The sequence below is a fragment of the Dendrobates tinctorius genome, unplaced genomic scaffold, assembly GCF_039654945.1.
Source record: "Dendrobates tinctorius isolate UK_male_01 unplaced genomic scaffold, ASM3965494v1 ptg000172l, whole genome shotgun sequence".
In the NCBI taxonomy this organism is placed as follows: domain Eukaryota; kingdom Metazoa; phylum Chordata; class Amphibia; order Anura; family Dendrobatidae; genus Dendrobates; species Dendrobates tinctorius.
Window position 1 is genome coordinate 2704445 of NW_027361839.1, and position 15898 is coordinate 2720342.

A 15898-nucleotide genomic window follows, 5' to 3' on the forward strand; every position below is an offset into this window, starting at 1 on the left:
CTGTGAAAAAAGCCCTGCAGGAAAGGTTAGAGAGGTCTTAGAGAGGTAGGAGTGAGTCTGAGGAGTCTCAGGGCCAGAGTGAGTTGGTGCTTGTTGCTGTGTAGAGCAGTTGGTGTGCAGAGCACAGGACAGAGTGGAGCCAATAGGCCTGGCACCCAAAGTGTACACAGTGGTGCTGCTGTCCACGGTGACTGGTCTCGGATGTGGATGTCCTGTGCCCGGAGGTGGATATCCTGTGCCCGAATAAAGGACTAGCGTGTTTAAAGGCTGCAAACAGGTAGATATGGTGCCCAGCTGAGACCCGGAGGCTATCGACAACAGTGTACGGCTGTGAGTAGAGACTGTGATACAGCGGTGCAGGACACCCATGGGAACTAGTCAGAGGAGGACTAGCATGTGTAGTGACTGCAATCTAAAGGGTGTGATGTTACCCCTTTTATGAGACTTTTGTGTTTGAAATTTGTGGGTCACTGCTTCTTCACTGTGTACGGTGCTACCGCTGCCTTACACTATGCATTGTGTTATGGAGCCAGTTTGTTGACGTCGAAAGCAGAGATGGAAAAACTATGTAAATAGTTTAAATATTCAAGTAATGCTACTTGATCTCATCATCATTGTCTGTGATGCGGGGCTGAAAGGACACTTGTTAGGGTACATGCCACTATATAAAGAGACTTTTTCTACTGGTCAGTGTGACTCTTCAGGATCTCAACTGAGAGTAAGACGGACCCAGCTGAAAGAGAACAGGACCACTCATCAACACTGGAGGCAGCTCTAATCCCGGCGAGTCAGCGGAAGGGTGAGACACTGGAATTAACATCATCTTTGGTATTTGCTGGGACTGTTCGGTGTGCCATTGGGAGCTGAGGGTCAATAAAGTATTGCCACACTGTTTTACCCTTCCCCTGTGTCATCTGAGGGGTGACCCGCCCACACGGAGAGAGTGTGGGCGCTCAGTGGGATGAGCCCTGGTCCATGCAGTCTTGCTAAAGACAGCCGGGCCAGCGGACGAGAGCACCCACTGGTCCCCGTTTCTCCACAGATGTGATGTGTGTATAAGGAGGTGGCTGGGACCCTCACTTGCTCTCTCCCTCCTTCACACGGAGCCCTAGCGACCCTTTTTGCATGTTGAATATGTCATGTCTCGTGAAGTGTTTTTTACGTGTGCTGTGTACTATCGTTTATGATGTAAAGATCCCCTTAATCCTGTGTATTGTAATATGGTGTCTGTGCCCATGTTTTAGCATGGGACAGAATAGGTTAATTAAGGGGGCAGGGTTAACAGCCAAAAAAAGGACAGGAAGGTCCTGTCCCTAAGTCAGTGCCCGGGCAGGCTTGCCCAGGGCAGATGCTTCGCAGTGTCTGGAGCCAAAAACTCCCCTGGAAGGGAGAGCGTGCTACCCCAGACCCCCGGGCAGTGAAACAGGCATCAGACTGTATAAGTGCCCCGCCGAGGACTATAAATGTCCAGATACCGGATTGTGAACAAATATTGCTGCTGCCGCTGCGGTGGATTTGACTAGGGAAAGTGCAGGAAGTTATATCTCGTTTTTTGCATCTTTATTAAACAAGATGTTGGACTAAAACGCTGCCTGTGTTGGTTCCTCGGACCCTCATCACCAGCAACTGCAGTGACTGTGAAGGAAAGGTAATCGCCTGGGATCTCATCTGTTTGTTCTATGTGCAAGGGGCCGGGGTGTTCGTGGACTGTTGCTTTAAATAGACTTGGTCATGGCTACCACCCCGTGCCACCTTGTTACATGTGTATTGTGTATATGATGTGATGTGTGTATTGTGTGTAGATGTGATGTGTGTATATGTGATGTGATGTGTGTGTTTGATATGTGTATTGTGTATATATGATGTGATGTGTATATTGTGTACATGTGATGTGGGTAGCGTATTGTGTATGTGATGTGTGTCTTGTGTGTATACTGTATATGATGTGATGTGTGTATATATGATGATGATGTGATGTGTGTATTGTGTATGTAATGTGTGTGTATGTATATATGATGTGAGTATTATGTATCTGATGTGCGTGTTGAGTATATATGATGTGTGTTGTGTATATATGATGTGATGTGTGTGTTGTGTATATATGATGTGATGTGTGTATTGTGTATATGTCATTATCAGGAAAATATGAATTACTTTCCCTTGCATGGATTACACAGCCAGAACTGCCTGCTGCTCCTCTCTCCCATTGGTTTGTGTAAAACTAACCTCCACATGCAATCCCCGCTCTCTGCTGCGAGCAGGCAGCCCCCTCTGTCTCCCTCTGTGAAATTCTACTCTCTCCCCTCCCTCTCTCTCCTTTGTAATTTCCACTTTCCCCTCCCCTCAGGTAAATGTTGTTTGTGTAATGTGAGATCATGATCGGCCAGCCCTAGCAAGAGCTGAAGATTTTCCCACCAAGAATTTTTTTGTTCTATCCCAAAATAGTCAAAGTCATATTTAATAACTCTCAGTAATCCTAGAAAAGTGAAAATTGGATTTCCAGGATCTGGGCACGTAGGGCTATGTATGGCAGCGTTTTGTGGCTGTTAGGGCCATCAGAAACCTGGGAAATGTATTTCTGCCCCTCACTAACACGGAGACATGCTGTGTTTGGTCTCAAAAGAATGGTAAATTTGCAGGAGAAAATATAATGCCCATAACGTCGCCCTGTGATCTTCCAAGCCAAAGATATGGAAAATAGGAGTTTTAATAACTTCCAAAGAGAGGTGTAGCTTCCAGGAAGCAGCCCACCAGTGAGGTCAGCAAGGGAGCAGTCTCTAGGTTTGTGGGCAGAGCATAAAACAGAAATGTATATTTTGGGACGTGTTCAGAACCCGGAGATACAGCCAGACAACATGCTGTGGACAATCTTTTCTGTGGGATTCTCTCCAACCCTTTATCGACACGTCATAGTAAGTTTCATGTTTTCATCTCTTTTATTCTTCTGTTTGTACATATTGTATTTTGTGTCTTTTTGTAATATCTTTTGTATTTTTGTAAACACTGCCGATATTTTCTGGAGTAAATATCTTTACTAGCTTCGTTCTTTTTTCTCCATGACTGAACCGACACATTACCCACGCAATTTCCCGCTACCTAGGGTTGGATTCTAACCCAATATAGGCTTTGGTAAAGGACCTTGCTTGTATTTAACAAGGTACTAGTGGCAGCATAGCGTTCTGGGGTATTGGGGGATCCTAGCAGTAACGGATAGGAGGTTCCTATGTGTATTCCCAGCCTGGGACTGGTGATATAATGCCCTCACTGCAGAGTGCCCGATAACCAGTACATGACTGGGCAGCCTTTCCAGCGACTACTTATCCTAGGTGCAGTTCCCTGACTGACCTGAGGGTGAGGGGGTTGTCAGAGAGCTGCAAGTTCCTAACTGGAACTGGAAACAAATGGAGTTTCCCTGACAGTGATGTGATGTGTGTTGTGTATTGTGTATATGATGTGTGTGTTGTGTATATGATGTGTGTATTGTGTATATGATGTGTGTATATGATGTGTATTGTGTATATGATGTGTATTGTGTATATGATGTGTGTGTTGTGTATATGATGTGTATTGTGTATATGATGTGTATTGTGTATATGATATATCTGTTGTGTATATGATGTGTGTTGTGTATATGATGTGTGTGTTGTGTATATGATGTGATGTGTGTTGTGTATATGATGTGTGTGTTGTGTATCTGATGTGTGTGTTGTGTATATGATGTGTGTGTTGCGTATATGATGAGTGTGTTGTGTATATGATGTGTGTGTTGTGTATATGATGTGTGTATTGTGTATATGATGTGTGTATTGTGTATATGATGTGATGTGTGTTGTGTATATGATGTGTGTGTTGTGTATATGATGTGTGTATTGTGTATATGATGTGTGTGTTGTGTATATGATGTGTGTGTTGCGTATATGATGAGTGTGTTGTGTATATGATGTGTGTGTTGTGTATATGATGTGTGTATTGTGTATATGATGTGTGTATTGTGTATATGATGTGATGTGTGTTGTGTATATGATGTGTGTGTTGTGTATATGATGTGTGTATTGTGTATATGATGTGTGTATTGTGTATATGATGTGTGTATTGTGTATATGATGTGTGTATTGTGTATATGATGTGATGTGTGTGTTGTGTATATGATGTGTGTGTTGTGTATATGATGTGTGTGTTGTGTATATGATGTGTGTATTGTGTATATGAGGTGTGTTGTGTATATGAGGTGTGTTGTGTATATGATGTGTGTGTTGTGTGTGTTGTGTATATGATGTGTGTTGTGTATATGATGTGTGTATTGTGTATATGATGTGTGTTGTGTGTGTTGTCTATATGATGTGTGTGTTGTCTATATGATGTGTGTGTTGTGTATATGATGTATGTGTGTATTGTGTATAAGATGTGTGTATTGTGTATATGATGTGTGTGTTGTGTATATGATGTGATGTGTGTGTTGTGTATATGTTGTGTGTTGTGTATATGATGTGTGTATTGTGTATATGATGTGTGTGTTGTGTATATGATGTGTGTATTGTGTATATGATGTGTGTGTTGTGTATATGATGTGTGTTGTGTATATGATGTGTGTATTGTGTATATGATGTGTATATGATGTGTGTGTTTTGTGTGTTGTGTATATGATGTGTGTATTGTGTATATGATGTGTGTGTTGTGTATATGATGTGTGTGTTGTGTATATGATGTGTGTGTTGTGTATATGATGTATGTGTGTATTGTGCATATGATGTGTGTATTGTGTATATGATGTGTGTGTTGTGTATATGATGTGATGTGTGTGTTGTGTATATGATGTGTGTGTGTTGTGTATATGATGTGTGTGTTGTGTATATGATGTGTGTGTTGTGTATATGATGTGTGTGTGTTGTGTATATGATGTGTGTATTGTGTATATGATGTGTGTATTGTGTATATGATGTGTGTGTTGTGTATATGATGTGTGTGTTGTGTATATGATGTGTGTGTTGTGTATATGATGTGTGTGTTGTGTATATGATGTGTGTGTTGTGTATATGATGTATGTGTGTATTGTGCATATGATGTGTGTATTGTGTATATGATGTGTGTGTTGTGTATATGATGTGATGTGTGTGTTGTGTATATGATGTGTGTGTATTGTGTATATGATGTGTGTGTTGTGTATATGATGTGTGTGTTGTGTATATGATGTGTGTGTGTGTTGTGTATATGATGTGTGTATTGTGTATATGATGTGTGTGTTGTGTATATGATGTGTGTGTTGTGTATCTGATGTGTGTGTTGCGTATATGATGTGTGTGTTGTGTATATGATGTGTGTGTTGTGTGTGTTGTGTATATGATGTGTGTGTTGTGTGTGTTGTGTATATGATGTGTGTGTTGTGTATATGATGTGTGTGTTGTGTATATGATGTGTGTATTGTGTATATGATGTGATGTGTGTATTGTGTATATGATGTGTGTGTTGTGTATATGATGTGATGTGTGTATTGTGTATATGATGTGTGTATTGTGTATATGATGTGTGTTGTGTATATGATGTGTGTATTGTGTATATGATGTGTGTATTGTGTATATGATGTGATGTGTGTTGTGTATATGATGTGTGTGTTGTGTATATGATGTGTGTATTGTGTATATGATGTGTGTATTGTGTATATGATGTGTGTATTGTGTATATGATGTGTGTATTGTGTATATGATGTGATGTGTGTGTTGTGTATATGATGTGTGTGTTGTGTATATGATGTGTGTGTTGTGTATATGATGTGTGTATTGTGTATATGAGGTGTGTTGTGTATATGATGTGTGTGTTGTGTGTGTTGTGTATATGATGTGTGTTGTGTATATGATGTGTGTATTGTGTATATGATGTGTGTTGTGTGTGTTGTCTATATGATGTGTGTGTTGTCTATATGATGTGTGTGTTGTGTATATGATGTATGTGTGTATTGTGTATAAGATGTGTGTATTGTGTATATGATGTGTGTGTTGTGTATATGATGTGATGTGTGTGTTGTGTATATGTTGTGTGTTGTGTATATGATGTGTGTATTGTGTATATGATGTGTGTGTTGTGTATATGATGTGTGTATTGTGTATATGATGTGTGTGTTGTGTATATGATGTGTGTGTTGTGTATATGATGTGTGTATTGTGTATATGATGTGTGTATTGTGTATATGATGTGATGTGTGTGTTGTGTATATGATGTGTGTATTGTGTATATGATGTGTATATGATGTGTGTGTTTTGTGTGTTGTGTATATGATGTGTGTATTGTGTATATGATGTGTGTGTTGTGTATATGATGTGTGTGTTGTGTATATGATGTATGTGTGTATTGTGTATATGATGTGTGTATTGTGTATATGATGTGTGTGTTGTGTATATGATGTGATGTGTGTTGTGTATATGATGTGTGTGTATTGTGTATATGATGTGTGTGTTGTGTATATGATGTGTGTGTTGTGTATATGATGTGTGTGTGTTGTGTATATGATGTGTGTATTGTGTATATGATGTGTGTATTGTGTATATGATGTGTGTGTTGTGTATATGATGTGTGTGTTGTGTATATGATGTGTGTGTTGTGTATATGATGTGTGTGTTGTGTATATGATGTATGTGTGTATTGTGCATATGATGTGTGTATTGTGTATATGATGTGTGTGTTGTGTATATGATGTGATGTGTGTGTTGTGTATATGATGTGTGTGTATTGTGTATATGATGTGTGTGTTGTGTATATGATGTGTGTGTTGTGTATATGATGTGTGTGTGTGTTGTGTATATGATGTGTGTATTGTGTATATGATGTGTGTATTGTGTATATGATGTGTGTGTTGTGTATATGATGTGTGTATTGTGTATATGATGTGTGTGTTGTGTATATGATGTGATGTGTGTTGTGTATATGATGTGTGTGTTGTGTATATGTGTGTGTTGTGTATATGTGTGTGTTGTGTATGTGATGTGTGTGTTGTGTATGTGATGTGTGTGTTGTGTATGTGATGTGTGTGTTGTGTATATGATGTGTGTGTTGTGTATATGATGTGTGTGTTGTGTATATGTTGTGTGTGTTGTGTATATGATGTGTGTTGTGTATATGATGTGTGTGTTGTGTATATGATGTGTGTGTTGTGTATATGATGTGTGTGTTGTGTATATGATGTGTGTGTTGTGTATATGATGTGTGTGTTGTGTATATGATGTGTGTGTTGTGTATATGATGTGTGTGATGTGTGTGTTGTGTATATGATGTGTGTGTTGTGTATATGATGTGTATTGTGTATATGATGTGTGTGTTGTGTATATGAAGTGTGTGTTGTGTGTGTTGTGTATATGATGTGTATTGTGTATATGATGTGTGTGTTGTGTATATGATGTGTGTGTTGTGTATATGATGTGTATTGTGTATATGATGTGTGTGTTGTGTATATTATTATTATTATTATTATTATTATTTATTGTTATAGCGCCATTTATTCCATGGCGCTTTACATGTGAGGAGCGGTATACATAAAAACAAGTACAATAATCTTAAACAATACAAGTCACGACTGGTCCAGGAGGAGAGAGGACCCTGCCCGCGAGGGCTCACAATCTTCAAGGGATGGGTGGTAATACAGTAGGCGAGGGTAGAGCTGGTCGTGCAGCGGTTTGGTGGATGGGTGGTTACTGCAGGTTGTAGGCTTGTCGGAAGAGGTGGGTCTTCAGGCTCTTTTTGAAGGTTTCGATGGTAGGTGAGAGTCTGATATGTTGTGGTAGAGAGTTCCAGAGTAGGGGTGATGCGCGAGAGAAATCTTGTATGCGATTGTGGGAAGAGGAGATAAGACAGGAGTAGAGAAGGAGATCTTGTGAGGATCGGAGGTTGCGTGCAGGAAAGTACCGGGAGACGAGGTCACAGATGTATGGAGGAGACAAGTTGTGGATGGCTTTGTATGTCATGGTTAGGGTTTTGTAATGGAGTCTCTGGGCAATTGGGAGCCAGTGAAGGGATTGACAGAGGGGAGAAGCTGGGGAATAGCGGGGGGACAGGTGGATTAGTCGGGCAGCAGAGTTTAGAATAGATTGGAGGGGTGCGAGAGTGTTTGAGGGGAGGCCACAGAGCATGAGGTTGCAGTAGTCAAGGCGAGAGATGATGAGGGCATGGACTAGGGTTTTTGCAGATTCTTGGGTGAGGAATGAACGGATTCGTGAAATATTTTTGAGTTGAAGTCGGCAGGAAGTGGAAAGGGCTTGGATATGTGGTTTGAAGGAGAGATCAGCGTCAAGGATTACTCCGAGGCAGCGAGCTTGTGGGACTGGGGAGAGTGGGCAGCCATTGACTGTAATTGATAGGTTCGTAGGGGGGGTCACGTGAGATGGGGGGAAAGATGATGAATTCTGTTTTGTCCATGTTGAGTTTCAGAAATCTAGCAGAGAAGAAGGATGAAATAGTGGACAGACATTGAGGGATTCTGTTTAGTAGGGAGGTGATATCTGGTCCAGAGATGTAGATCTGTGTGTCATCAGCGTAAAGATGATACTGAAAGCCATGAGATTCTATGAGCTGTCCCAGGCCAAAGGTGTAAATAGAGAACAGCAGGGGCCCAAGCACTGAACCTTGTGGGACTCCGACAGATAGGGGGCGAGGTGAGGAGGTGGTGTGTGAGTGGGAGACGCTGAATGTCCGGTCCGTTAGGTATGATGAGATCCAGGATAGGGCCAAGTCTGTGATGCCGAGGGATGAGAGGGTCTGTAATAATAGGGAATGGTCCACTGTGTCAAAGGCAGCCGACAGGTCCAGGAGGAGGAGGACAGAGTAGTGTCGCTTGCTCTTGGCGGTTAAGAGGTCATTGGTGACCTTAGTAAGGGCAGTTTCAGTGGAGTGGTGTGACCGGAAGCCAGATTGTAAGCGGTCAAAGAGGGAGCAAGAAGAGAGATGGGAGGACAGTTCAATGTAGACGTGTTGTTCCAGTAGCTTGGAGGCGTAGGGGAGAAGTGATATAGGGCGATAGCTAGATACAGAGGATGGGTCAAGAGAGGGCTTTTTGAGGATAGGTGTGATGGAGGCATGTTTAAAGCTTGAGGGGAAAACACCAGTTGTTAGTGATAGGTTGAAGAGATGGGTTAGGGTTGGGATGAAGACTGTGGTGAGGTTTGGTATGAAGTGGGATGGGATTGGGTCGAGTGCACAGGTGGTGAGATGTGATCTTGAGAGTAGAGTGGAGAGTCGATCTTCTGTAATGGTGGAGAAGTTGGCTTTTAAGGTGGAGGGCTGGGAAGTCAGGAGGAAGGGCTCTGGGGGTTGTTGACCAAAACTGTCCCTGATGTTATCAATTTTCTGCTTGAAAAATGAGGCAAAGTCTTCAGCTGAGATGAGTGGGGAGGGAGGAGGTGCTGGGGGGCGGAGGAGAGAATTGAAGGTGTTGAATAACTGTTTAGGGTTGTGAGACAGGGAGGATATGAGAGATGAGAAGTAGGTTTGTTTAGCTGTGGCGAGTGTGGTCTTGAAAGTAGTGAGGGACTGTTTGAATGCGATGAAATGCTCGTTGGAGTGGGATCTTTTCCATCTGCGCTCAGCAGCCCTGGAAGCTCGCCTCAGCTCTTTGGTCAGGCTGGTGTGCCAGGGCTGTCTGTTGATTTTGCGAGTTTTGGTATGTGTAAGTGGGGCAGCGGATTCCAAAGCTACAGCTATTGTGGTGTTATATAGAGCAGCAGCGTCATCTGCATTGTGTAAAGGCCCTTTTACATTTAGCGATGCACCAGCGATCCGACCAGCGATCCCACCCGGTCAGGATCGCTGGTGCATCGCTAAATGATCGCTAGTGAGCTTTCATACAGAAAGACCTCACAGCGATGCAGCAGCGACGCAGCGCACGATACTTACCATTCACACGCAGCGATCCTGCGTTCTCCCGCCCGCCTCCACGCGTTGCTCGTCGTCACAGCAGGAAGTCTCAGCAGGAAGCGCCCGACGAGAAATGGAACCGGACATTCTCGTGCGATCAGCGATGGACAGCGGGGAGCCGGTCGCTGGTAAGTATCACACATAGCGATATCACTAGCAATATCGCTATAACGTCACAAAACCAGTGACGTTTTAGCGATATTGCTAGCGATATTGCTTAGTGTAAAACCCCCTTAAGGAACTTATATCTGTGAGAGGGAGGAGGGATTCAGAGAATGAGTGTAGGTCAAGGTGTTTAAGATTCCTGCGAGGGTGTGAAAGTTTGTGGGGTGGGGATTGTAGACATGGAGTGAAGAGGGAAGAGAATGTGAGCAGGTTGTGGTCAGAGAGAGGAAGAGGTGAGTTAGAGAGGTTAGATAGGGAGCAGAGGCGGGTGAAGATGAGGTCCAGTGTGTGGCCATCTTTGTGGGTGGCTGTAGAAGACCATTGAGTGAGGCCGAAGGAGGAAGTGAGAGATAGAAGTTTAGTGGCAGCTGAGAGGGAAGTGTCAATGGGGATGTTGAAGTCGCCCATGATGATAGTAGGGATGTCCGCGGAAAGGAAATGAAGTAACCAGGTGGTGAAGTGGGCAAAGAAGGTGGTGGCTGGCCCTGGGGGGAGGTAGATGACAGCCAGTTGGAGGTTGGAGGGGGAGTAGATGCGCACAGAGTGCACCTCAAAGGAAGGGAGGGTAACAGAGGGTGGCAGTGGGATTGGGGTGAAGGAGCAGGTATCTGACAGGAGAAAACCAACTCCTCCGCCATGTTTGCTGCTGGGGCGGGGGGTGTGAGAAAGGTGGAAGCCGCCATACGAGAGTGCAGCAGGAGAGGCTGTGTCAGAGGAGGTGAGCCAGGTTTCGGTGATGGCGAGGAAGGAAAGTTTGGTAGTGACAAAAAGATCATGGATGTAGGAAAGCTTGTTGCAGACAGAGCGAGCGTTCCACAGAGCTCCTGTTAGTGGGACTGGGGAAGCGGGGGCTGGGTGAATGGGTATAAGGTTGGAGAGGTTATATATAGTTATATATAGGTTATGTATAGGTATATGATGTGTGTGTGTTGTGTATATGATGTGTGTGTTGTGTATATGATGTGTGTGTTGTGTATATGATGTGTGTGTTGTGTATATGATGTGTGTGTTGTGTATATGATGTGTGTGTTGTGTATATGATGTGTGTGTTGTGTATATGATGTGTGTGTTGTGTATATGATGTGTGTGTTGTGTATATGATGTGTATTGTGTATATGATGTGTGTCGTGTATGTGTTGTGTGTGTCGTGTATATGATGTGTGTGTCGTGTATATGATGTGTGTATTGTGTATATGATGTGTGTATTGTGTATATAATGTGTGTATTGTGTATATGATGTGTGTGTTGTGTATATGATGTGTGTGTTGTGTGTATTGTGTATATGATGTGTGTATTGTGTATATGATGTGTGTGTTGTGTATATGATGTGTTGTGTGTATTGTGTATATGATGTGTGTCGTGTATGTGTTGTGTGTGTCGTGTATGTGATGTGTGTGTCGTGTATATGATGTGTGTATTGTGTATATAATGTGTGTATTGTGTATATGATGTGTGTGTTGTGTATATGATGTGTGTGTTGTGTATATGATGTGTGTGTTGTGTATATGATGTGTGTGTTGTGTATATGATGTGATGTGTGTGTTGTGTGTGTTGTGTATATGATGTGTGTTGTGTATATGATGTGTGTGTTGTGTATATGATGTGTGTGTTGTGTGTGTTGTGTATATGATGTGTGTGTTGTGTATATGATGTGTGTGTTGTGTGTGTTGTGTATATGATGTGTGTGTTGTGTATATGATGTGTGTGTTGTGTATATGATGTGTGTGTTGTGTATATGATGTGTGTGTTGTGTATATGATGTGTGTGTTGTGTATATGATGTGTGTGTTGTGTGTGTTGTGTATATGATGAGTGTATTGCGTATATGATGTGTGTGTTGTGTATATGATGTGTGTGTTGTGTATATGATGTGACGTTGCTCTCACCTGTTCGGCTGCGGCTTCTCCAAGGCTTGTACTTTACAGAGTAAACTACCAGAGCGATGAAGATGATGAGAGCGGCACCTCCGCCTGCGACACTCACAATCAGATAAAGGTCCCACACTGGAGAGAGAAGGATCAGGCAGAGCGGATCAGGCAGAGCAGGCGAGATGTGACTAGGTGCATGGCTCAGATCTCAGCCGGCCGCACACATCACATAGACTGTACACACAGCTCTGGCTGTGACCCGTCTACAAAGAGAGAGACATAATCGAGAGAAAGAAAAGGGGCGTACCAGCTGACATGAAAGCAGCCTGTGGAGTGTGGGAGGAATCACGGCGTCCAGCGTGTAGTTACTCCAGAAAAAAAGGAGAAATCCCAGCTACTATAAGATGCATTTATTGAGTGAAAAGTAAGACGGAGTTCACATGATCGTCTCGATTACGCGTTTCGAACACCCACGCTGTGTTCTTTATCAAAAAGCTGACGACGATGCTGGCAAATTATTATTATTATTATTATTATTTATTGTTCTAGCGCCATTTATTCCATGGCGCTTTACATGTGAGGGGGGTATACATAAAAACAAGTACAATAATCTTAAACAATACAAGTCATAACTGGTACAGGAGGAGAGAGGACCCTGCCCGCGAGGGCTCACAATCTACAATGGGATGGGTGAGGATACAGTAGGCGAGGGTAGAGCTGGTCGTGCAGCGGTTTGGTGGATCTGTGGTTACTGCAGGTTGTAGGCTTGTCGGAAGAGGTGGGTCTTCAGGCTCTTTTTGAAGGTTTCGATGGTAGGTGAGAGTCTGATATGTTGTGGTAGAGAGTTCCAGAGTAGGGGTGATGCGCGAGAGAAATCTTGTATGCGATTGTGGGAAGAGGAGATAAGACAGGAGTAGAGAAGGAGATCTTGTGAGGATCGGAGGTTGCGTGCAGGAAAGTACCGGGAGACGAGGTCACAGATGTATGGAGGAGACAGGTTGTGGATGGCTTTGTATGTCATGGTTAGGGTTTTGTAATGGAGTCTCTGGGCAATTGGGAGCCAGTGAAGGGATTGACAGAGGGGAGAAGCTGGGGAATAGCGGGGGGACAGGTGGATTAGTCGGGCAGCAGAGTTTAGAATAGATTGGAGGGGTGCGAGAGTGTTTGAGGGGAGGCCGCAGAGCATGAGGTTGCAGTAGTCAAGGCGAGAGATGATGAGGGCATGGACTAGGGTTTTTGCAGATTCTTGGGTGAGGAATGAACGGATGCGTGAAATATTTTTGAGTTGAAGTCGGCATGAAGTGGAAAGGGTTTGGATATGTGGTTTGAAGGAGAGATCAGCGTCAAGGATTACCCCGAGGCAGCGAGCTTGTGGGACTGGGGAGAGTGGGCAGTCATTTACTGTAATTGATAGGTTCGTAGGGGGGGGTCACGTGAGATGGGGGAAAGATGATGAATTCTGTTTTGTCCATGTTAAGTTTCAGAAATCTAGCGGAGAAGAAGGATGAAATAGTGGACAGACATTGAGGGATTCTGGTTAGTAGGGAGGTGATATCTGGTCCAGAGATGTAGATCTGTGTGTCATCAGCATAAAGATGATACTGAAAGCCATGAGATTCTATGAGCTGTCCCAGGCCAAAGGTGTAAATAGAGAACAGCAGGGGCCCAAGGACTGAACCTTGTGGGACTCCGACAGATAGGGGGCGAGGTGAGGAGGTGGTGTGTGAGTGGGAGACGCTGAATGTCCGGTCTGTTAGGTATGATGAGATCCAGGAGAGGGCCAAGTCTGTGATGCCGAGGGATGAGAGGGTCTGTAATAATAGGGAATGGTCCACTGTGTCAAAGGCAGCCGACAGGTCCAGGAGGAGGAGGACAGAGTAGTGTCGCTTGCTCTTGGCAGTTAAGAGGTCATTGGTGACCTTAGTAAGGGCAGTTTCAGTGGAGTGGTGTGACCGGAAGCCAGATTGTAAGCGGTCGAAGAGGGAGCAAGAAGAGAGATGGGAGGACAGTTCAAGGTAGATGTGTTGTTCCAGTAGCTTGGAGGCGTATGGGAGAAGTGATATAGGGCGATAGCTAGATACAGAGGATGGGTCAAGAGAGGGCTTTTTGAGGATAGGTGTGATGGAGGCATGTTTAAAGCTTGAGGGGAAAACACCAGTTGTTAGTGATAGGTTGAAGAGATGGGTTAGGGTTGGGATGAAGACTGTGGTGAGGTTTGGGATGAAGTGGGATGGGATCGGGTCGAGTGCACAGGTGGTGAGATGTGATCTTGAGAGTAGAGTGGAGAGTCGATCTTCTGTAATGGTGGAGAAGTTGGTTTTGAAGGTGGAGGGCTGGGAAGTCGGGAGGAAGGGCTCTGGGGGTTGTTGACCAAAACTGTCCCTGATGTTATCAATTTTCTGCTTGAAAAATGAGGCAAAGTCTTCAGCTGAGATGAGTGGGGAGGGAGGAGGTGCTGGGGGGCGGAGGAGAGAATTGAAGGTGTTGAATAACTGTTTAGGGTTGTGAGACAGGGAGGATATGAAAGATGAGAAGTAGGTTTGTTTAGCTGTGGCGAGTGTGGTCTTGAAAGTAGTGAGGGATTGTTTGAATGCGATGAAGTGCTCGTTGGAGTGGGATCTTTTCCATCTGCGCTCAGCAGCCCTGGAAGCTCGCCTCAGCTCTTTGGTCAGGCTGGTGTGCCAGGGCTGTCTGTTGATTTTGCGAGTTTTGGTATGTGTAAGTGGGGCAGCGGATTCCAAAGCTACAGCTATTGTGGTGTTGTATAGAGCAGCAGCGTCATCCGCATTGTGTAAGAAACTTATATCTGTAAGAGGGAGGAGGGATTCAGAGAATGAGTGTAGGTCAAGGTGTTTAAGATTCCTGCGAGGGTGTGAAAGTTTGTGGGGTGGGGATTGTAGACATGGAGTGAAGAGGGAAGAGAATGTGAGCAGGTTGTGGTCAGAGAGAGGAAGAGGTGAGTTAAATAGGGAGCAGAGGCGGGTGAAGATGAGGTCCAGTGTGTGGCCATCTTTGTGGGTGGCTGTAGAAGACCATTGAGTGAGGCCGAAGGAGGAAGTGAGAGATAGAAGTTTAGTGGCAGCTGAGTGGCAAATGCCTTTTTGTACACAGCTATAGCCAATAGAAAATGATGATACACATGTGTCACATACAATTAATTAAAATTACCCCACATGGGTAAGAATTACTAAGACATGTAGAAAAGCATTAAACAGTTAACCACCAAGAAAAAAAAACACAATGATTTTTTGCATAATTAAGCAATTCAATGTCCGCACATTAATAATGATCTAAAATCTCCTTTCGCGCATTTAAACCGCTCGGTGTGCCCGTTCCCAGGAGATCCAACGAGCTCCTCTCGTCAGTGAGCGTTTCCTGACGTTCCCTCCTCGCGGTCGCTTCGTGATTCTTTCAATGCCGGTTACTCTGAGAGATGAAATGTTTCGAAGCTGAAGAGACATTGTGGTTAAAGCTCCCTCTCGAAATGATATCCGTAACGTGTGCGGACATGCGAGTCTTCCAATGTCTGGTCGTACAACCAACATAACTAAGATCCCATCTCATGCAATTAATCAAATACACCACATTCCTGGAGCTGCAATTAATGTATGGAGAAGTCCTGGATTGTTTAGAATTGTCACAGAAACCTCACGAGTCTCCACAGAGTGAGCGCACGTTCTACAACGCACAGAACCGCACTGGAAGAAACCGGAATCATTCAGCCGAGTTCTTTGAGTTTTATCTGGAGAAAATAAACTGGGTGAAATGATGCTACCAGTGGTAATGGCCTTTTTGGCGACTATATGACAACCAGGTGACAAAACGGATGATAAAATGTCATCTTCGTATAGAATGGGAAGATGCTGTCGAATAATCGATGTCATTGAATTAAATTGCGGACTATATTGTGCAGATAACACCATTTCTTTATGTAAATAATCACTTAGTTTATTCGGTTTTTCTTCCGCACAA

The 15898-nt window shown here is 43.6% G+C and overlaps 1 protein-coding gene across 3 annotated transcripts in view; it reads right to left on the reverse strand.

The window, feature by feature from the left end:
• CD2 (CD2 molecule) overlaps nt 1-15898 on the reverse strand; it is a 210209-nt gene that overhangs the window by 4743 nt on the left and 189568 nt on the right. For 2 of the 3 annotated variants that reach the window (XM_073551042.1, XM_073551043.1), the window contains exon 4: nt 11945-12061. The exons of the other annotated variant lie outside the window; for it this stretch is intronic. In XM_073551042.1, coding sequence (XP_073407143.1) covers nt 11945-12061 — 117 coding nt within the window. The remainder of the gene's footprint in view (nt 1-11944; nt 12062-15898) is intronic. 3 annotated transcript variants of the gene reach the window in all.